At 43.4% G+C, this 23,579-nt stretch overlaps 1 protein-coding gene across 1 annotated transcript in view; it reads left to right on the top strand.

The window, feature by feature from the left end:
- Positions 1–23,579, top strand: part of TJP1 (tight junction protein 1) — a 355,098-nt gene that overhangs the window by 172,033 nt on the left and 159,486 nt on the right. The window contains 3 exon segments of the mRNA XM_033920501.1: positions 6,218–6,321; positions 10,779–10,947; positions 12,837–12,981. Coding sequence (XP_033776392.1) covers positions 6,218–6,321; positions 10,779–10,947; positions 12,837–12,981 — 418 coding nt within the window.

The raw sequence follows: 23,579 nt of genomic DNA, 5'->3' as shown, positions 1-23,579 counted from the left end.
CGATGATATGTACAAAAACTTTTCTATACCGCGCTCAGGCATATAACGCGCATGCTGCCCGACTCTCCTCTGGCCACCCCGACTCTCCTTTCGCTCTCCCCGACTCTCCTCTGGCCACCCCGACTCTCCTTTCGCCCTCCCCGACTCTCATCTGGTTGCCCCGACTCACCCTGACTTTCGGTGCACTGCCCCGACTCTCCTCTGGTTGCCCCGACTCACCCTGACTTTCGGTGCACTGCCCCGACTCTCCTCTGGTTGCCCCGACTCACCGTTCACCCGCCCTGACTTTCGGTGCACTGCCCCGCCTCTCCGTGCCTGTCCCCCTTGAAGTCCTGTCCCCCCTTGAAGGTCTGCCTGTCCCCCCTTGAAGGTCTGCCTGTCCCCCCTTGAAGTCCTGTCCCCCTTGAAGGTCTGCCTGTCCCCCTTGAAGATCTGCCTGTCCCCCCTTGAAGTCCTGTCCCCATCCTGAAAGCCTGATGCCCCCCCTCGACGTCCGATTCTTCTCCCCCCTCGGCAGGACCACTCGCACCCCCCCCCCGAAGGACCGCCGACTCCCCGACAATATTGGGCCAGGAGGGAGCCCAAATCCTCCTGGCCACGGCGACCCCCTAACCCCACCCCGCACTACATTACGGGCAGGAGGGATCCCAGGCCCTCCTGCCCTCGACGCAAACCCCCCCGCCCCCCCAGCCGACCCGCGACCCCCCTGGCCGACCCCCACGACCCCCCCACCCCCCTTCCCCGTACCTTTGGAAGTTGGCCGGACAGACGGGAGCCAAACCCGCCTGTCCGGCAGGCAGCCAACGAAGGAATGAGGCCGGATTGGCCCATCCGTCCTAAAGCTCCGCCTACTGGTGGGGCCTAAGGCGCGTGGGCCAATCAGAATAGGCCCTGGAGCCTTAGGTCCCACCTGGGGGCGCGGCCTGAGACACATGGTCGGGTTTGGCCCATGTGCCTCAGGCCGCGCCCCCAGGTGGGACCTAAGGCTCCAGGGCCTATTCTGATTGGCCCACGCGCCTTAGGCCCCACCAGTAGGCGGAGCTTTAGGACGGATGGGCCAATCCGGCCTCATTCCTTCGTTGGCTGCCTGCCGGACAGGCGGGTTTGGCTCCCGTCTGTCCGGCCAACTTCCAAAGGTACGGGGAAGGGGGGTGGGGGGGGTCGTGGGGGTTGGCCAGGGGGGTCGCGGGTCGGCTGGGGGGGGGGGGGGTTTGCGTCGAGGGCAGGAGGGCCTGGGATCCCTCCTGCCCGTAATGTAGTGCGGGGTGGGGTTAGGGGGTCGCCGTGGCCAGGAGGGTTTGGGCTCCCTTCTGGCCCAACTACACAAAGTACAGGGAAGGCGGGTGGGGGTGTCGTGGGGGTCGGCCAGGGGGGTCGCGGGTCGGCTGGGGGACGGGCGGAGGTTCTTGGGGGGGGGCGGTCGTTGGGGGGAGGGGGTTTGCGTCGAGGGCAGGAGGGCCTGGGATCCCTCCTGCCCATAATGTAGTGCGGGGTGGGGTTAGGGGGTCGCCGTGGCCAGGAGGGTTTGGGCTCCCTCCTGGCCCAATATTGTTGGGGAGTCGGCGGTCCTTCGGGGTGAGGGTGCGAGTGGTCCTGCCGGGGGGGGGATGTATCGGACGTCGGGGAGTCGGCCGGGCAAGAGGGCTTGGGCTCCCTCTTGCTCCGATCGTGGATGCGGGTGCGGGTGGGAGCGCGTGCGAGCGGTCGTTCGGGGTGGGGGTGCGAGCGGTCCTGCTGGGGGGGTGAATCGGGCGTCGGGCGGGGTGGGAACTATGTTTAAAAACTTTTGTATACCGCGCTCAGGCATATAACGCGCGAGGGGTATGCGCGGTACGTAAAATCACGTATAACGCGCGCGTTATATCCGCGAAAATACGGTAATCAAATGTAAGAAATTATCTCACACTCATGCCGTGCTTCATTCTTCAAGGTTCTTGCTCACTGGTCCTCAGCGGGCCGCCAAGCACTCAAACTACTCTCATTGTGCTGGGCTTTACGCAATAGTCAGTTCGAATGGTGTAAAGAGGGAGTGGTATCCTTGAGAAAGCCCTTTGAATTATACGGGCGAAACATGTTGGTGATTCTACCCCCGTTGAAAAGCGTCTTTTGCACAGCTGAGTACTTTTAGTACATATTGATTTAAGCTATAATATTTAAGTTTATTAAAAGATAATTATTAAAAACAATTCAAGTATTTATTGAAGTGGATCTGATGACGAGTGGGAGCATAAAGCCCAGCACAATGAGAGTAGTTTGAGTGCTTGGTGGCTCGCTGAGGACCAGTGAGACTAGCCAGAACCTTGAAGAATGAAGCACGGCATGAGTGTGAGATGATTTCTTACATTTGATTATATCTGAAACATTGTTAGCCACTAACTGAAAACTTAGGGGCTGATTCTATAAAGGGTTCCTAAAGTTATGCACCTCTTAGACGCCTAACTTAATTGGCAAAATACCCTTAATAGCTTCAACAATTGGTAAAAAAAATTTGATTGGTTAGTAGGTGCATATTTGATTCTGTAAAAGATAGGCACCTATCACATGGTGCTTAGCGGCACTTAACACCTAAGTGGGCATTTCTATGGGCAGAACATGACTTAGGTGCCACTCGGCACGATTCTCCAAAAACATAGGTGCTTGAAATGTAGGCTACATTTCAGGGGCCTAAGTTTTTACATAGGCACCACCAGCTGTGATTCTGTAAATGGCACCTAAGTGTGAGTGACACTCGGCTGGTGCTGTTTTTCTAGGTGTCTGCTGATTTAGCTTTCACAGCGTGGTATTTTGCCCACCTAGTAGTTGCTTTTTGACTACAGGCAGTCCCCGGGTTAAGAACATGTTATGTTTTTAAAGCTGTTCTTAAGTCAGATTTGCATGTAATCGGAGCATGTATATTTTAAGATTCTTGATGTATATTTTAAGATTTTGTCTGCTTCCAGCTGACAAAAGGGCCAACTGTTCCTAACAGTGTTCCCTCTAAGGTAGCAAACGTAAACAATCCACTACTAAGTAAATGTTCAATTCACACAATGTTCCTCAGAATACCACACCATAGTATATGTGGTAGCCGTCCTCACTGGAACTTTATATAGTGTGGAATATTGAACAATTGTGCAACTTTTCGCATTATCATTAATTTATAATTTGTAAAGTGTTTGTGCTCATTAATAAAACTTGTTAAATATTGAAGAATAAAAGTGATAGTAACTTAGCTTGTAACCTGTGCCCCACTGACGCGTTTCAAAAATTTTCTTCAGGGTCGGGGACATAGAGGCAAAACTTATCCGGATCTGTAGCTGAACGCTAGTCTGTCAATGTTGTTCGCCGGGTTCGCCTCTAAGGCAGAGCATGCACAGCCACACATGTGGCCAAGCATCAGTCCTGAATCTGCTTCAGGAGAAGTGTAGGAGTCTATGCTACTGGAAATACTGCTCAGTGAAATCAAATGAAACTGCAACCACGTTCTTAAGTATGAGTCATACTAAAGTTGGGCGTCTGTAACTCAGGGACGCCTGTATCTGCACTAGTGTCAGCCATCATTGAAGCTTCTAGAAAACCTTTCATACAACGTTGCTATCATTTCAAGTGGACTCATTTCATAATCTGGTGCAATCTCAACTCACTACATCCAATAACTTGTCTTCTCCCCTTGGTTCTGGCCGATCTAATGCACATCGCTAACTCTGGTCTGAAAACTGTATTTCCTTTTACTGTGCTTGGGCTAGGCTGATGCTTGAAAGCCATGTCGCAGCACATAAAGGTCAAGCATTGGTGACTTCAGTTTCTCATCTATGTTCTACTCCTATAGAGGACATCTGTAAAGCAGCCACATAGTCCTCAATTCATACCTTCACATCTCACTATTGTTTGGAGAATCATTCCAGACAGAATAGCTACTTCAACCAACCAGTTTTGCAAAATTTTATTTTCTATTTAGAGGCCCTTCCACCTCATTTGGTTTCACCAGGCTCATGGTAGTTATCAGAAACCCTCTTCTCAGAGACATGATCCTGGCAGCTAGGGAATCTCACATGTGAGAATATGCTGCCTGCTTGTTTTCGTATAAAGCATAGTTACTCACATGCAGTAGGTGCTATCTGAAGGTAGCAGGCAGATATTCTCATAACCCTCCCACCTCCCCTAGTTGGCTTCTTAGTTTTGTTTATGAACTGAAAGTCTTGCGAGTCAACATTGGGTGGCAAGACATGTGTGCATGCGCAGTACAAGCAGTCTCAAAATTTTTAAAGTGACAGTATAGTTTTGTACTGTCCGTGCTGGACTCCATAAATGATGTCACCCACATGTGAGAATATTTGCCTGCTACAGGTGAGTAACTGCTTTCTTGTAGGTGGATGAAAGGGAACATGTGGAGGGGCTGGTCCTCGCCTTATGATTAAGATTTTAGGTTTTATTTTATTTGAATACTGTATATCACTTTGGGTGTACTTACAATGCAGAAAGGCAGTTAGTAAATTGTAAAAATGTTATATTACGATACACTGAATCTTGTATTCCGTCTATGCCTATCCTGTGTCTATTCAATTCAAGGATGGATAACATAAGAAACAACAAGAAAATACAATCTTAGAGAAAATAACGTATGACAAACTTGTTGATCAATTAGTAGATAAACAAATATATTGAAACAGAAAAGAAAAATATATAATCATGAATCATAAATAGGACTGTGAAGAGTCGATGTCATTACAGGTTGCAGAATTGGATAAAACTATCCATTTACCCTTCAGTTCAATTTGTTTATTAATGACCAGAAACATAACTCCTAAAGTTAGCAGTTTATATGTCTGTTACATAATGTCTGAATACTTTGATTAACAAAGAAAAATGGGGAGACCCAATGATCCACAGTGAAAACAATCCACCGATGAAAACAAAAACTGTGGATACAGATGTTCTGGAGATAATTTATTAAACACTGACATATAAAACCATGAAAATTCAATTTAAAAAGTACAATGATAAAAAATACTGTGATAAAAATCCAACCGGACCCTACACAGTCCGTGTTTCGGCGAACACGCCTTCCTCAGGGGTCCAATGGTTTGCAACCTCACATATAAAGAATTGGACTGAAAACAATCTATTGTCTTTAAACAAGTGAGCAAAGAACACCGCAGACAAGCTGAAGTAGCAAAAAAAATGTATTTCCTTAGATTACTCCTGAACCTATTACCTCTTAACTTCATCCTATGCCCTCTCATTCTGGAGTTTCCTTTCAAATGAAAGAGACTCACTTTTCTAATGATCCACATTGTTTTGTAATTTCCATTTACTTATATTACTACTGCTTATCAAATGTGCTGTTTAAGATGTAGTTTTGCTGTGTTTCAACATATTAATGTCATGTATGTACAGTAAACCCAGCTTCTACTTGAGAGAACAGTATTAATGTATATGATTTTTTAAAAAGCTGTAGCTGGGGTAATGTCCAGGATTGAAAATGAATACCTCTTATCTGCAGCACTTCTTGGCAACATCATTTACTTGGGATCCTTCAAAAAAACCATTCTAAGACTCAGAGTCATTCAAACTTCAGCAGTTCGACTGATCTTTGGGCTGAAGAAATGGGATCACATAAACCCCTATTATCAAAAACTCCATTGGCTGCCCCTGGAGGCGCGAATTCTGTTTAAGTTCTCTTGTATGTGTTATAAATCAATACTTGGTCTGGCCCCCACCTACCTAGTTTCCCAATTTAATCTGGCAAGTTCTATTAGGCCCACACGAAGAATACATCTGTTCACCTATCCAACAATAAAGGCCTGCCACTATAAAAGATTCCTGCCCAGAACCCTCGCCTTCCAGGCAGGCAAATGGAACGATTGGCTTATCACGCACTCCTCAACCTATCTCAATTTTAGAAAATTGGTAAAAACGAATTTGTTCAATCGATTTGTAAACTAAGAATTTTATAGCACTGCAAATTCAACCATTAACCTTAAGAACTATATAGCTTTCTTCTTCCATTATATAAAATTGTATATATGTCTTTGAATTGTTGGCCTATTCGCTGATTGTCCAGCGCTTCTTGTTGTAAACCGCTTCAAACTTTTCATGGCTTTGGCGGTATATAAAAATTAAATTATTATTTAAAAAAAAATTATTATTTTGCATAATTTGAAAATTCTGTTCTTATGGAATATGCGAATACACTAATATTCTCTTTTATTTATTTTTTTTTTTTTTAATAAAACAGAGTATGGTTTACGCTTGGCTAGTCATATCTTTGTAAAAGAAATAACTCAAGAGAGTTTGGCAGCTAGAGATGGAAATATTCAAGAAGGAGATGTGGTACTAAAGGTAATAAATTCTGTTCTTTCAGATGGGGAATTGACAAAGGAACAATGTTGATTAAAGGAGTGTCTGTCGTAAGTGTACAATGCCACTGGAACAGAGGATATAGTGAATGCAGTAAAAGTTATATTTTGCTGCCTAAGAGTAACATTATTCTAAATTAAATCTTGCATAGCAGCATAGATCTAGACTATTTGTCCTTTTCCCTCACCACCAAGATCCTTTTGTCTGTCCTAAACTTTCTTGTATTGCACCACATAACCTCCACTGGAGATTTTTTCCAGGTATCTTCCACACTTTCAGATTCATATGGTAATCCTTTGTCCCTGATTGATTTTTTTTTTTTTTTTTTTTTCCTTATATGAAAAATGTTACCTTCTAGTACTTTATTAAATCCTGATACCAAATTTTATAGGGAGGAAAAAGCCTTTTCTTAATGTGTACACTTATTAGGAAGCTTTTATTCTCCATCCTTATTTCAGGGATAATTTTATAAAGTCTTTTTTTGCACATATGTGGCCACATATGCATGTAAAAGGTCTTTTATAAAATTAATCTGATGTAAAACTTCATATTTTCAACATAATGGTGCATACATTGTCATTCTTGACCCATACTAGTTTAATTTATAAGTTGCCTAAGTGGAACTATGTCAAAGGCTTTGCTAAAATTTAAGTACCCCACAACTAGCACTCTCCCGTGCTCCAACTGTCTGGTCACCCAGTCAAAGAAATTAACTGGGAACAAGTAGCAAACAGCAAGGAGAAAGGGATGGATGTTGCAGGGCTTCCTCCTCTCCAACTCACCTCCAATCGGGAGGAGTGGAGATAGGGGACATGGTAGCTTAACATCCAGCCATGAAGGATTTTTTCTTAACTGTAAGGAAAGATGGTAAAACAAATTTAGACCTCATATTACAGCATAGAGAATGACACGGGGAAAAAATCTGTCCCCGTCACCGGCCCACCATCCTCTGCACCGCCCCGTCACCACCGTTCCCTTCACCGCCCCGTCACCGCCACTGCCATCCCATTCACCACCCCGTCACCGTCCCCGCTGCATCCATATAAGCCTTAGTACTGTAATATTTAGCTTATTCCTTTCTTATAAATCAAAGTTCCTGCTGCTGAACTAGAGAAAGAGATGTTCAGCTGGCAGGGCTTTGTTTATAAATTTTTATCAACACAACTAAAGCAAAAAATAAATAGAATTTTTTTTCTACCTTTGTTGTCTGGTTTCTGCTTTCCACATCTTCTCATTCAATTCCTTCCATCCACTGTGTGTCTTCTCTCTGCGTCTTCCATTTGCTGTTACTGTGCCTCTCCCTTCACTCCCCCCCCAAATTGGTCTAGCACCCATCTTCTTCCCTCCGCTCCCCCATAGTCTGGCATCTGTCTTCTTCCCATTCTGTCTTCCACATTTCCCTTCAGGGTCTGTTCCTCTCCACCCTCCTTCAATGTCTGTCCTATTCCTTTCCACCACCACCCTTCCCTCCCTCCTTTACCATCTGTTCCTTTCTACCACCCTTCAGCTCCTCTCGCGTGGCCTATCTATCTACCTTCCTCCCTCTTATTTTCATGGCACGTTACAATGTAATTTGTGCAAGCCACTGGAGCCTGCGAGCTCGGTCCCTGTCCCATCCCCACAAACCATCTCGCTTCTGTGCTCCTATTTTCTCCATTTCTAATATCTCCCCTATGTATCTGTCATTGCCCCCCCCCCCTGTGTCCATATACCATCCCCATGGCATGTCCCCTTTATGTCTCTGTCCCTATGCCCCATGCACATAATTTCCCCTCTTTCTGTTACCTTCCTGTGTCCAGATTTCCCCTATCTTCCTCTTCCATACCAGTGTGTCTCTTCTTTTCAACCCCATCTAGCTTTTTTCCCTCTTTCTTCCCCCCCCCCCTGCTTCTAGCATCTGGCTCACCTGCCTGTCCTTCCCTTTCTTTCCTGCTGTGGATTTTTCTTCCGTTTTCATCCCCTTGGCCCAGAATCCTTTTCCCTTTCACTCCCTCCTTCCAATTTGAGCCGGGAACACTAGCGATCGCACGGTCCCCGCAGCCACTACCTGCCTGCCCAATCGATCCTAGTGTTTAGCCAGCTCTCTCCCTTCTCCTCACCTTAGTTTATAGGTTTTCTTTTTCGGCGACCCGCACGCTATCAGAGAGCCGCACACGCGCGGCTGCTCAGTGTTCAATCTTCTGCTCTGCTTCAACTTCCTGTTTCCGGTTGCGTCAGAGCAGAAGATTGAACACTGAGCAGCCGCGCGTGCGCGGCTCTCTGATAGCGTGCGGGTCGCCGAAAAAGAAAATCTACAAACTAAGGTGAGGAGAAGGGAGAGAGCTGGCTAAACACTAGAATTGATTGGGCAGGCGGGTGTGAGCTGCAGGGACCGCGCGATCCTTCATGCCTCACTGCGGGGACAAAGACCATTCACCGCCCCGCGGGCGGTGAATGGCCTTGTCCCCGTCGCCGCAGCGACTGCTAGTTTTCTTCCCCGTTTTCGGCGGGTGACCCGCGGCTAAAATGTGGTGGCCGTGGGTAAACCGCCACCGTGTCATTCTCTATTACAGCACTTAAATTTTGGTTGGCTAGGATGTGCAGCTAACACTGAAAATTAGCACTTACCCTACATTCTGTATATGACACCCAAAATTGGACACCGATCTAAGATGCGCTCAATTAAATTGGCTAACAATTTAAAAACAATAATTGGTTGTTATTTATTTTTATTTAAAACATTTATAGACTGCTTAATATTTAAGCGGTTTCCAATGGCAAACACACACAAAATTTGCCATAAAACATATTAACATACATGACCATTCTCAAAATCTCATCGTCTATGGCAGGGGTGTCAAATTCAATCACATAAGGGGCTGAAATCTGAAAAAAAGGCTAAGTTGTGGGCTGAATTTTTAATTAAGATACTTAGGGGGTTCTTTTATTAATGTACGCTAACCAATTTAGCACGCGCTAAATGTGCACCTTAATAAAAGAACCCCTAAGTGACTAAGGCTTAATCTTAGAAGTATAGGGTTACGATGTCTCCAACCCCACGCCGGTTCTGTGGTGTAAACAAATTAAATAAAGACTTTTCCTCTCTCTGTTAGGTCCTAGTTCACGCTCGCTGTCTAACACCAGCTCTGGCAGGATACACATTTCAAATCTGACATATTGTAATCACAAAACGGAAAATAAAATTATTTTTTGTACCTTTTGTTGGTCCCAGGCTCTGGTTGTCTTCTGATAACTCGCTTGCCATTTGTAATTTTCTTCTTTCTCTGTGCTAACCATCCATCTTCCATCTCTGTCCTCCCCTTCTGTTTCCCTTCCCTTCCCCGGAGGTCTAGCATCTTTCCTTTTTTTCATCTCCATCCCCGCAGCTGCAGCGATGGACCCCACCATCTCCAGATCCACCATCTCTCCTTTTCTCAACTATCCTTTCATCCAGCATCTCTCTCTCCTTCCCCACCACCCTAGGGTTCACCATCTCTCCCATTCTCTTCCCAATTACCCTCCTATCCAGTATCTCTATCCCTTGTGTCCAACTTCTCTCCCTTTCTGTTCCTTCCCTCCCTCCATCCCATGTCTGGCGGGCCAACTTTTAATTCACCGCGGGCCAGAGTTTGACATGTCTGGTCTATGGTGACAATATATTAAGGCAGTTAGAATGAAATTAGCCTCTTTACAAATAAGTCTCAACAAAAAGTTGAGAGCTTCTTATATTTAGTACAATTCGTACATAATCTTAGCTGTCCAGGTAAATTATCCCTATTAGTAGATACACTAATAGGCACCAATTTGAAATTGGGTGCACATTTTGCTTTGTGTTGTTCTATAACAATGTATATCCAAGTCCCATAGTGTGCAACCCAAAGGGGCGTGGCCATGGGAGCTGTATGGGAAGATCAGGGAATTCCTAAAATTTACACACACTGTTATAATGAGGATGTGAGCCCAAAATGGGTGCTGTGAATTACACCTGATTTTAAGAAGTGTAAGTTCTGGTGCCTAAATTTGGTCACCCAAATCAGCACATACTAGTCTTCTTTGCTCTTAACAATGCTTGAGGCTTGCCCAGATTTTGACTAAATTTATCCTAGTGAAGTTTTATACATATGGCAAAATTTAGCCGGGTAGCCTGATGATCAGAGCTGACTGGATTATTTTGAAGACACATATGAGTTGATGGAAATAATGTTTGTTGTATCTTTACCTTGGCAACAAAAACATTTTGTTATAAAAAATCTTTGCACTGGTGTTGGGATAAGGTAAAATCTAAGTCAGAATTCAAAGTAGCCTTTCATGATTTCTTATAATAGCAGAGTTTTAACAACTGTTTTTCTAGCCTAGAACGTATAATCAGTAAATAACTGCATAACTTTCTGATTGCATACAGCAGTTCCTTTGTAGCTGATAAACTCCACTATTTCCACACATTTCTTTTATTCTGTTAGATTAATGGCACGGTCACGGAAAATATGTCCTTGACAGATGCAAAGACATTAATAGAACGGTCAAAGGGCAAATTGAAAATGGTGGTTCAAAGAGATGAGCGAGGAACTCTGCTAAATGTCCCAGATCTTGATGACAGCCTCCACTCTGCTAATGCCTCAGAAAGAGATGGTGAGTACAGGATCTTTAACAAGTAAATAGTAATGAAAGAAGTGTGTGTGTGTGTGTTTTTGTTAGTTTTTGTACAATTTTATACATATTCAAAGATAGACATGTTTACTTATTGTATTGATATGCTGCTTCGAGAATAGTCCGACTTAGACCACCTCTTTATCCCCCTCTCATATAATGTTAGTCATCTAGACCCTCAGAAATACCACCAAGATACTCAAGTGTTTTTCATAGTATCTGGCTTTATGCATTTAATCCTCACCGGGTCTCTTACAGAAATTTTTATATATTTTAGTTGGATGTAGTTGTATACTTCAAGTTTATAAATAATTTATAATTTATTTAATACTTTATTTAATACTTAACTGACCACTTAAGTTTTAAATAAATTATAAATTATTTATAATATTTATAAACTTGAAGGATACAACTACATCCAACTAAAAAATATATAAAAATTTCTGTAAGAGACCCGGTGAGGATTAAATGCATAAAGCCAGATACTATGAAAAACACTTGAGTATCTTGGTGGCATTTCTGAGGGTCTAGATGACTAACATTATATGAGAGGGGGATAAAGAGGTGGTCTAAGTCGGACTATTCTCGAAGCAGCATATTCATATGACATATTCTCTCACAACTACCCAGGTGTGCTGATTATATAATACTTATTGTATTGGTCATAAATCCTCTTTAAAAATAGTCCTCTCTAGTTGATACTATAAAATCATATAAGAATAGCCTTACTGGATCAGACCAATGGTCCATCAAGCCCAGTAGCCCGTTCTCATGGAAGCCAATCCAGGTCACAAGTACCTGGCCAAAGAGTAGAAAAATTCCATGGTACCGATCTAGGGCAAGCAGTGGCTTGCCCCATGTCTTTCTCAATAGCAGACTTTTCCTCCAAGAAATTGTTCAAACCCTTCTTAAAACCAGCTACACTATCCGCTCTTACCACAACTTTTGGCAATGCATTCCAGAGCTTAACTATTCTCCCGAGTGAAAAAAATATTTCCTATTATTGGTTTTGAAAGTATTTCTCTGTAACTGGAGGTCCTTGTAATAAAGCTGTTGCAAAAGTGGCTTTGGCATGCTGCTTATGTGTTTCTTTCCCATTCTAAGGCCAATTGTGCCGTGGCCATACGATTTTGCCATTGGCACGCAGCCATTTAAGAGTTACCATGTGAGCTCTTATGACACCTATTTTATAGGTGGTAAGCTAACTGATTGAAGCTATCACACCACCAAACAAGACCCCTTAGACAAAATTAAGAAGACCTATTTTAGTGCACAGTGTACACGTGCAGATAGGCAAATAAATTTACTGTAAGACAGCAGCGTATGTCCCACAGTAAACAGCGCACTTACCACAGTTTTCCCCACGGTGTCATAAATTTCATTCCTGCATCTAGTTTTATACTAAACCAATCTCTGCACAGTTGAAACTGCTGTAAAAATTCAAAATGCACATGGTTGACTGACTTTGTGTTTAAAAAGCATACAGGATTCCTCCTGTCATGGCACACATCTGTCTGTCTTAAAGAAATCTAATATATATAAATTGTTCTCAGTTGCTAATTCAGAGTACTTTATGTTAATTTGTTTAAATAAATGCTATAGTTAAAAATTATTTTATTTTGCAGGTAAATAATATAAAGGTATGTGGAATCCTAATATCATTCAGATTTTGTAGGCATCTATAAACAAGTTGGCTCTGATTTAATATTGAAAATACAGAAGTAGTGCTATTTGTGTTAGAGGAAGGTTTTTGTTGTTTGTTTGTTTTTTAATCTGGCAGTTTTTCTTGGCACCTGTTTTCCACTCTTCATAGGTCATATCATCATTTTAGTATAACCATTTCATTAAGCAATCACAACTTTATTTAACAGACATTTCAGAAATTCAGTCGCTGGCATCCGATCATTCTAACCGGTCACATGACAGGCCCTGTCGCAACCGTTCACAATCTCCTGATCAGAGATCAGAGCCTTCAGACCATTCCAGACATTCTCCACAGCAGCCCAGCAATGGCAGGTGACAGCATCATTTCGGTTTTTATTTTATATTTTTCTTTATTTTTAATGTCATAGTGCTATCATGATTTGTATGAATTTGTGCTCAAAAAAACACTTGCAGATTATAAAGCAATATATTCCCTAGTTTTGATGGTCTGATTTGTGATTATAATGAAACATACACCCTTTTATTTATCCTTTATGACAAGTCTCTTCATAGGGCTAGATTCACTAAACCTTCCGATCCTATACCGACAATCGCTGGTTTTGCGATTGTTCCTTGACCCCTGACCCGATTCACTAAACTGCTGCCCGATCAATCTCCTATCCAATCTGATCCAATCCATGCAAATTAGTAAAACCCCATGCAAAATAGCCAAGCAATTGATTCACTAACAATTGCTTGGCTATTTGAATTGGGTTTTACTATCCTAAAACCCGACTGCTGCAGACCTGTCGGTAACTGTTAACAACAGGTCTGACAAACACGCCCCCCTGTGTGACCCACAAATGGCAGGAGGGATGCCCTCCCCCGCACATCCAGCGGCCTACCAAACACCCAAGCTGTGCTTAAAAAATGGCAGGAGGGGATACCACTCCCTCTTGCCAGCGGATGCCCTCCTACCATTCCCTGTCCCACTTCCCATACATTGCAAAGTTGGAAGTAGGAGGGGTGCTCAGTCCCTCCTGCTCCTCTGGCCTCCTATACGGCAATGACGGCCTTAGGCCACACCCTGATGCATTATCTGATGCACGGGGATGGGCCTAAGGCCCTGATTGGCTCAGGTGCCTCTGGCTCCTACCTCGGGGCATTGCTTAAGGCCGTCATTGCCATGCAAGAGGCCGGAGGAGCAGGAGGGACTAAGCACCCCTCCTGCTTCCAACTTTGCAAGGTACGGGGAATGGGAGGGTACATTTGCTGGCAGGAGGGAGTGGGCATCCTTCTTGCTGTATTTTTAAGCGCGGGTCGGGTGTTCGGTGGGCAGGTGGGGGGGAGGGTGTTCGGCCGGCCGCGAGTGGGCATCCCTCCTGTCATAAGCAGATGTTTGGTGGGCGCATGGGTGTTGGACGGGGGAGGAGGGTGCCAATGGCAGGAGGGACCAGGCCTCCCTCCTGCCATATATTTGGTGGGCAGGCGACAGAAGCCCTGACAGCAGTGATAAGAGGCTGCTTCTCCTCTCACTACTGTCAGGGCTCTGCCCCGACTCAATCACTCACTGAGTGATTGAGTCGGGCAGTTTGCATGCAAATGATTTGCACCTCTGTGCAAATCATTGGCATGCAAGCAAGAAAGATAGTGAATTAAAATCGCTGTCTTAAAATCGGCCAAGAATCGTCAAACAACGATAGAATTACTATCTTTAGTGAATTGGGCCATAGTATTTTATTGTAAGATAAAACAAGGTTGAAAATTGAATTGTAATTATTTACACTGCTGCTGTTAGAGATGTTATTTTATTTCAAACAAAATAGGAAATAAGGAATTTCAGGTATTTTGAAAACAAAATGAAAAGTCCTTTTATTTTGTTTACAAGACTAGTCAATAGCCAGACTTAAATTAAGCTCCTTGCCACAGAAGGGGCTAAGTATGTCTCTGCCTCTTTTAAGTATTAGACACCACTTAGAGTTAAGATGGTGAATCCGGGGGGGAGGGGGGTGCTCAGTGACACAGGCTGCATGAGTCCCATTGGCCAAGCACAAATTTTTCTCTTTGTTTCCTTTTTTACTCCTATTCATTTTGTAGTTATTTTGTTCAAATAAGACAAAATGAAATAAGTAACAAGTGAAATACAGATAACACAAGGAAAAAACATGATGTGCTTGCCAATATTGGAAATGTAATAATCTAATCTGAATGTTTTAGTGTAGATATGTGAGAAGATAGTCAAATATATGACTGAGCTGGTAAATATGGTGATGCAAAATATCAAAGCCGTTCGGCGCGCAGCGAAGGCGAGCAGCAAAGGCGCTCGCCTTAGCGAGAGCGCCTTTGCGAAGGGCTGTCGCTACACCCAGAGACACCAGGGAAGGACAACAAGAAGGCAGAGAGAGGACACTAGCAGCAGACAGAAAAAGAGAGAGAGAGGACACCAGCAGCAACAGAGGACACTAGCAGCAGGCAGAGAGAAAGAGAGAGAGGACACCAGCAGTAGGCAGAAAGAGAGGACACAAAGCAGTTACAGAGGGCACTTACAGGTCACACATTATCTGTTAACTGTTATCTTAAAGTAGGAACAACAATGGAAGTAGAGGGAAGGCAGAAGATGAGCTTTCCAGTGTTCTGCACAGACTGTCATATGTATGACTACCTCCCCTTGGGGAGACAGTCATATGTATGCGGTCGGTGTCAGGAGCTGAAAAGCTTGAAGAAAGAAGTCAAGCGACTTGAAGACAAGATACAAGAGCTAGAAGGACTTTACACCACCGAGGACCCAACTGGGACAGCTGAGGACTTCATGAGTGAGAGACACATTGGGGAGGAAGTCAAAGAACTCGAGAAATTCATTGAGGAAGCATACAGGGAAAGGGTGGAAGAGAACGACCTTCAGATGAAAAATGGAGTTACACCAACATGGAAGGGAGAACAAGAAGCAGATGACTTCATAGAAGACACCCACAGAGGAATACCACATGGAGAGAGAAAGAACTGACTATTCGATGCCCAGAAGAAAGAGTGCAGCACACCGAGGACATTGACCTGAGACCGAAGCGAAAAATGAAGAAGGGAAAGTCAGCGATCCTAGTGGGAGACTCAATCCTGAGGCATGTGGACAGCCACATAGGCAGGAGGGAGAGAGATCGACTGGTGACCTGCCTCCCGGGAGCGAGAACAAGGACATCGTAGACAAAAATTGGGAAGATCCTGGAAGGGCGTGAGACAGAAGAGACCGCAGTAGTGATCCACATCGGACGAATGATGTCAGTAGGAGAGACTACAGGAGAAGCACGCTGATAGAACAGTTCAAGATCCTTGGAACGAAGCTGAAGATGAGACCAAGAAGATAGCGTTCTCAGAGACCTAACCGGTACCGGAGGGCGGATGTCAAGAGGGCAGGAGAATACAATCCAATAAATGCGTGGATGAGGAAATGGTGTGAAGAAGAAGGTTTCTACTTCGTGAGAAACTGGACAATGTTCTGGGGCAAGAGCAAGCTCTACAGGAAGAGATGGACTGCACCTGAGCGCTGGCGGGAACTAAGACTTCTAGCAAATAACGTCAGAAGAGGAATAGAACAGACTTTAAACTAAGAAGAAGGGGAAAGCCGACAGTTGACCAAGTGTCGATGATTCGGAAGAAAGTATCCCATGAAGATACTGAGGGGAAAAAAAGACTGGGAAGAAACAAGGGACCAAATTACAGGAGTCAACTAACCCAGAAGAGGAGGTTAGGAAGATTGTAACAAAAGAAAAGAAACAAAGGACCCGAAGCCACAAGGAAAGGAAATGAAGATAAAGAAATACCAGGATCTAAATTGCGTATATACTAATGCAAGGAGCCTAAGAAATAAAATGGGGGAATTAGAAGTCATGGCCAATGCAGAGGACATAGACATCATTGGAGTCGCTGAAACATGGTGGAATGAAGAAAACAAATGGGATACAGCACTGCCGGGGTACAAGCTCTATCGCAGGGACAGATCAGGCCAGAAGGGTGGTGGAATAGCCCTATACATAAAAGAAAGCATACAATCGACAAGAAAATGGACACAGCAGAGACGACCGACAAGCTGGAATCGCTATGGGTTTAAAATACGGGGAAGGAAAGGGCCCTGAAATAAAGCTGGGCCTATATATCGTCCACCCGGGCAAACTGGAGATATAGATGAAGAAATGGAAGCCGAGATGAAGCGGAGAATGTAAAAGCAGTAACACGGTATATTATGGGAGACTTCAACTACCCCGGGATAGACTGGAGTTTGGAAGCTCAAGATGCACTAGGGAGACAGAATTTCTGGAGGCTACACAAGATGCTTCATGGAGCACGCTTGTTAGAGAACCTACGAGAGGAAATGCCACTCTGGATTTAATCCTAAATGGGTTAAGAGGACACTGCAAAGGAAATAGAAGTAGTGGGACCGTTGGGAAACAGCGATCACAATATGATCAAGTTCAAGGTTGAGGTTGGAATACCGAAAGGAAAAGAGAACCATAGCGACAACCTTTAACTTCAGAAAAGGAAACATACGAAGCAATGAGGGAAATGGTAAGGGAAGAAAACTTAGGAACCTTCCAGGAACTGGAAAACGGTAGAAAATGCCTGGTCTTTTTTCAGGGACACGGTGAGCGAGGCGCAAAAATCTGTATATCCCCAGATTCAGAAAGGGGTGGCAAAAAGAGTCGAACAAAAGAACCCGGCGTGGATAAACTAAAATAGTGAAGGAAGCAATAGGAAATAAGAAAAATTCATTCAATGAAATGGAAAAAGGACAAAACATGAGGAGAACTGGAAAGAGCACAGGAAGTATCAAAAGGAATGTCACCGTGTGGTTCGAAAAGCCAAAAGAGAGTATGAAGAGAGGCTAGCCAGGGAAGCACGGAATTTCAAACCGTTCTTTAGATATGTTAAAGGGAAGCAGCCGGCTAGGGAGGAGGTGGGGCCGCTGGACGACGGAGACAGGAAGGGTGTGGTGAAGGAGGAGAAAGAAGTAGCAGAAAGACTTAATGTGTTCTTTTTGTCCGTATTTACAAATGAAGACACATCCAACATACCGGAACCCGATCAATTCTTCAATGGAGATCAAGCAGAAAAATTAACATCCATGGAAGTGAGCCTTGAAGATGTACGCAGGCAGATTGAAAAATTAAAAACTGACAAATCCCCGGGTCCAGATGGAATCCATCCAAGGGTTCTGAAGGAACTAAAGGAGGAAATAGTGGAACTACTGCAGCAAATTTACAATCTATCCCTGAAAACGGGCATGATCCCGGAGGAGTGGAAGATAGCCAACGTTACACCTATCTTTAAAAAGGGATCAAGAGGAGACCCGGGAAACTACAGACCGGTGAGTCTGACCTCTGTTCCGGGGAAAATGGCGGAAGCACTGATAAAAGAAAACATCGATGAACATTTTGAAAGAAACGAACTTCTGATAACCAGCCAACATGGTTTCTGCAAGGGGAGATCGTGCCTAACGAACTTATTGCACTTCTTCGAAGGAATTAACAAACGGATGGACAAAGGAGACCCCATAGACATCATATATCTAGATTTCCAAAAAGCCTTTGACAAGGTGCCCCATGAACGCCTACTCCGGAAACTGAAGAACCATGGGGTGGAAGGAGACGTACATAGATGGATCAGAAATTGGTTGGCGGGTAGGACACAGAGGGTAGGAGTGAAGGGCCACTACTCGGCCTGGAGGAGGGTAACGAGTGGGGTCCCGCAGGGCTTGGTGCTCGGGCCGCTGCTATTTAATATATTCATAAATGATCTAGAATCAGGGACGAAGTGTGAGATAATAAAATTTGCAGACGACACCAAACTATTTAGTCGAGCTCGGACTAAAGAGGACTGCGAAGAATTGCAAAGAGATTTGAACAAACTAGGAGAATGGGCGACGAGATGGCAGATGAAGTTCAATGTTGAGAAATGTAAAGTATTACATGTGGGAACTAGAAATCCGAGGTACAACTATACGATGGGAGGGATGTTAGTGAAAGAGAGTACCCAAGAAAGGGACTTGGGGGTAATGGTAGACATGACAATGAAGCCAACGGCACAGTGCGCAGCGGCCGCTAAGAGAGCGAATAGAATGCTAGGTATAATCAAGAAGGGTATTACTACCAGAACGAAACAAGTTATTCTGCCGTTGTATCGGGCGATGGTGCGCCCGCACCTGGAGTACTGCGTCCAATATTGGTCGCCGTACCTTAAGAAAGACATGGCATTACTAGAGAGGGTTCAGAGGAGGGCGACACGTCTGATAAAAGGGATGGAAAATCTTTCATACGCTGAAAGATTGGAGAAACTGGGACTCTTTTCCCTGGAGAAGAGGAGACTTAGAGGGGATATGATAGAGACTTATAAGATCTTGAAGGGCATAGAGAGAGTAGAGAGGGACAGATTCTTCAAACTTTCGAAAAATAAAAGAACAAGAGGGCATTCAGAGAAGTTGAAAGGGGACAGATTCAAAACAAATGCTAGGAAGTTCTTCTTTACTCAACGTGTGGTAGACACCTGGAATGCGCTTCCAGAGGACGTAATAGGGCAGAGTACGGTATTGGGGTTTAAGAAAGGATTGGACAATTTCCTACTAGAAAAGGGGATAGAAGGGTATAGATAGAAGAGTACTATGCAGGTCCTGGACCTGTTGGGCCGCCGCGTGAGCGGATTGCTGGGCGCGATGGACCTCGGGTCTGACCCAGCGGAGGCAATGCTTATGTTCTTATGTTCTTAGAATTTTATAAATAAATTGGATTTTAATGCCGGTAGTTTTGAGACTGCAAGCAAAACTGCAGCTGCTAAATTTGCTGTACATAATTTGTCTTACATGTTAATTTGTGGCTCATTGAGGACCTCTCATGTCACAATGAGGTATTGAATTTTTTCAAACTACTTAAAAGCAATATTCACTTTATAAGCAAAACTACAGATATTTTGGGCCAAAAATTCTTGACGCTGATACAAATTTAGTTAGTTACAGAATTGCAGTTATCAAAAGTCACTCCAGTTTTTAAAAAAAATGTAATTAATTTATTGAACTGTGTAGTTCTTGCAAGAATATTAGTTAAGATATAAGGAGAAAGTTAAACAGCTTTAATCCCATTAACTTTTGCGTTTAGTCATTCTATTTAAAGCATTTATTTAATTCACTGAGGGTTCCAAAGGAGCCTGACAGGTATTTGTATGGAAGGTAATTATGTATGGAACCTCTTGTTATGAAGAGATTCGCCAGAGGCAGTATACAGCAGGTGCAGCCTGACATAAAACTTACAATTTTGTCAACAGCATAATAGTAAAATGATTAATGTAAGCATTAATATAATCAATGGAGGCAGACAAATTGAGTGGTAATAAAAGGAATAACATATGATGAATTAATTGACTACAAGACCAACTCCATTTGAGTTCTTACATTTTTTTTAAGTAATCAACTTTTTGCCAGCTACTTAAACAGCAAATTAATTACTTTGATTAATTTTTAGTACTTTTTACCTGCTGGAAAGTGATGTGTGTTCACTTTAGTTCAAATTGATCTTGGTTTTAGAATTAAGCATTCTGTATAAGAGGTATGGGTGGCCCCATCCAAAATCCCATGCTGGAAGCTAGAAGTCAGAGCTAGAGCATTTAGCATTGACAGTTTAGGCAGAGAACAGAGCAGACACTAGGATGGTGACAGGTACTGGAAGAAGCTGTCTGCTTATTACAGTTGGTAATTCCCTACCTACTGTTTTTTTATTTAGACTTGACCAGCAGAAGAGCCAGTCAACAGCCAGTAGTGGGGTAACACTTTATCCCATTCCTGCAGGGACAGTGGAGGGGTGTCAGAGAAGTGTGTGGAGGAAGAGTAACAGGAAAAGCAAATGATTAAGGGTGGTTGCACAGAAAGGAGAAAGTAAGGTTGTGGGTCTGATAGTCTTTGGAGGTGGGGATAGAGAATCACAAATGATTCTGCACTGTTCTCTGAACATTTTGGAGGAATAGGAAATGACCTCATTAACATCTATTTTAACTATATTTAAGTACTACTTGTGTTAGTCTTTGTAGTTGTTTCCTGTGCTGCAGACCTCTGAATATTCTGCGCAAATTATTGCCAGCATTGGGTTCCGAGCATTGGCCTACTAGTTTGTAGTCCTTTGAACAGTATAATTGAGAGAAATTTTCTAAAGTGTCCACAATTTAATATTGCTTTTTTCAGTAGATAGAGCACAAGAGAATTATTATCAATTCTGCAGAGAGATTTGCTACACTGCACATTGTTTGATCATTTATACAAATTTTTTAAGGAGCAGCTGTAATTTATCTGCAATCTTTCTAACTGCTAGATCAGTATAGGCTAACTATGCTAATGGTGAGCAACATAAAGATTGGCTCATGAATCTGGTTGGAATTGCAGAATTCTTAGACACCTAGAACCATATATTTTAACTACTGTTGATCAGTGAGGAGCATGTTGGACTATTCAGCCAGATGATTGGCTATAATAGAGGTAGGAGGATTATTACATGATCATGTAAATTAAGCAGAATAACACAGAAAGGAGCATTTTCAAAGCTTTTGGGCTTGTTTGACTCTTCCCTAATCTTTCACATTTATAGTCAAAGACTGCATAGTCACTTAGCAGTTGAATGCTGCTATTATGTGTAATGCATTTAGGCCCATATTCCTATAAATGACGCCTTAACTTAGACTCTGGTAGGTGCCATACCAGCATCTAAGTAAGTGCAAAAATGCTTTTAAAAAAAAATTTTAAAAACAAATGTCAAGGCGACTACCAGTTGCCTATAAAACGGCACTGGAATTGCACCTACAGAAACGCTTTATGACACCTAATGCCACTGAAGATGCCAACACGATTCGTTAAAAGTTGTTTTATACCCACCATGTTTCTCCCGTCAGTGAGTCTCCGTAATTGGTTTGCCCTTTGAAGAAGGCATTTCAAGATGCCGAAACTGGGATCCTAGTTGGGACCGTTAGTCTTCAGTTTGTGACTTTTACTCTGAGACATCTCGCTTGCCTTTTGTGTTTATCATTCATGAACCAAATATAATAAAGGTACAATCGTATTCTGTAAAGAACAATCTCAACTCAATGTACGTTGTAGATAGTTAAAGTAGGGGTTCATTCCTATGGAACCAGTTAATAAATTAACAAATATAATAAAGGTACAATCGTATTCTGTAAAGAACAATCTCAACTCAATGTACGTTGTAGATAGTTAAAGTAGGGGTTCATGAATATTAATAAATTATACCAACTATAATAAAGGTACAATCGTATTCTGTAAAGAACAATCTCAACTCAATGTACGTGTAGATAATTAAAGTAGGGGTTCATGAATATAATAAAATTAACCAAATATAATAAAGGTACAATCGTATTCTGTAAAGAACAATCTCAACTCAATGTAGTTGTAGATAGTTAAAGATAGGGGTTCATGAACCCCTACTTAACTCTCTACAACGTACATTGAGTTGAGATTGTTCTTTACAGAATACGATTGTACCTTATATATATTTGGTTAATTTATTAACTGGTTCCATAGGAATGAACCCCTACTTTAACTATCTACAACGTAACATTGAGTTGAGATTGTTCTTATCATTCATGAAACATTTGACATATTGTGGTGTAAAAAATTGTAAGAGCTGTATCGGTTCTAGAGAAAACATGGCTATTTTACACATTGTCATATGTTTTGTTGGGTTAGAAACATAGAAACATAGAAAAAGACGGCAGATAAGGGCCACGGCCCATCCAGTCTGCCCACCGCAATGACCCTTCCCCACCTAAACTCAGTGAAATATCCCACGTATCTATCCCATTTGGCCTTAAAATCAGGCATGCTGCTGGCCTCAGTGACCTGAAGTGGAAGATTATCCAGCGGTCAACCACTCTTTCAGTGAAAAAGAAATTTCCTGTGGTCACTGTGCAGTTTCCCTCCCTTGATTTTCCACGGGTTGCCCCCTGGATGTGCCCGTGGAGACCCTTGAGAAGGAAGATATCTTTCTTCCACTTCGATGCGACCCTGTGAGATACTTGAACGTCTCGATCATGTCTCCCCTCTCTCTGCGTTCCTCGAGTGAGTAGAGCTGTAACTCTATCCAGCCTTCCTCGTAAGGGAGATCCTTGAGACCCTGCGATCATCCGGGTTGCCATTCTCTGCACCGACTCTAGTCTCAGCACATCTTTCGGTAATGGCGACCTCCAAAATTGCACACAGTACTCCAGGGTGTGGTCTCACCATGGAATCTATACAATGGCATAATGACTTCAGGCTTACGGCTGACGAAACTCCTGCGTATTGCAACCTATGATTTGCCTTGCTTTGGAGAAGCTTGCTCCACTTGATGGCAGCCTTCATGTCCTCACTGACGATCACCCTAGGTCCACGCTCTGGCTTCAGTTCTTGTTAGGATCCGTCCATTTTAGGGTGTAAGTCTTGCATGGATTTGGGCTGCCCCAGTGCATGAGTTGCATTTTTTGCATTGAAGCTGAGTTGCCCAGGACCTAGACAGCGCTCCAGTAGTAGTAGGTCGTGCAATCATGTTGTCGGCATTGAATTTTTGTCTGTTGTACTCTTGGCCACTACATTGCTTAGGTTTGGCATCATCAGCGTAATAATGTTATTTTACCATCGGGAACCTTCTGCCAAGTCTCTTATGTAGATGTTGAACAGATCGGCCCAGGACGGAGCCCTGTGCGACTCCACTGATCACCTCCGTCGTTTCGGAGGGGGTGCCATTCACCATTACCCTCTGAAGCCTACCTCAAGCCAGTTCCCAATCTATTTCGTCAGCGTGTCCGCCATCCTATAGAAATCATTTTGCTCAGCAACCTGCGGTGTGGTACGCTATCGAATGCTTTGCTGAAGGTCCAGGTATACGATGTCCAGGGACTCCCCAACATCCAGCTTTCCTGCTCACCCAGTCAAAGAAGCCGACAGGTTGGATTGG

This window comes from Geotrypetes seraphini, chromosome 14 (genome assembly GCF_902459505.1).
Source record: "Geotrypetes seraphini chromosome 14, aGeoSer1.1, whole genome shotgun sequence".
Taxonomy (NCBI): domain Eukaryota; kingdom Metazoa; phylum Chordata; class Amphibia; order Gymnophiona; family Dermophiidae; genus Geotrypetes; species Geotrypetes seraphini.
This window is presented reverse-complemented; position numbering and strand designations above follow the sequence as displayed.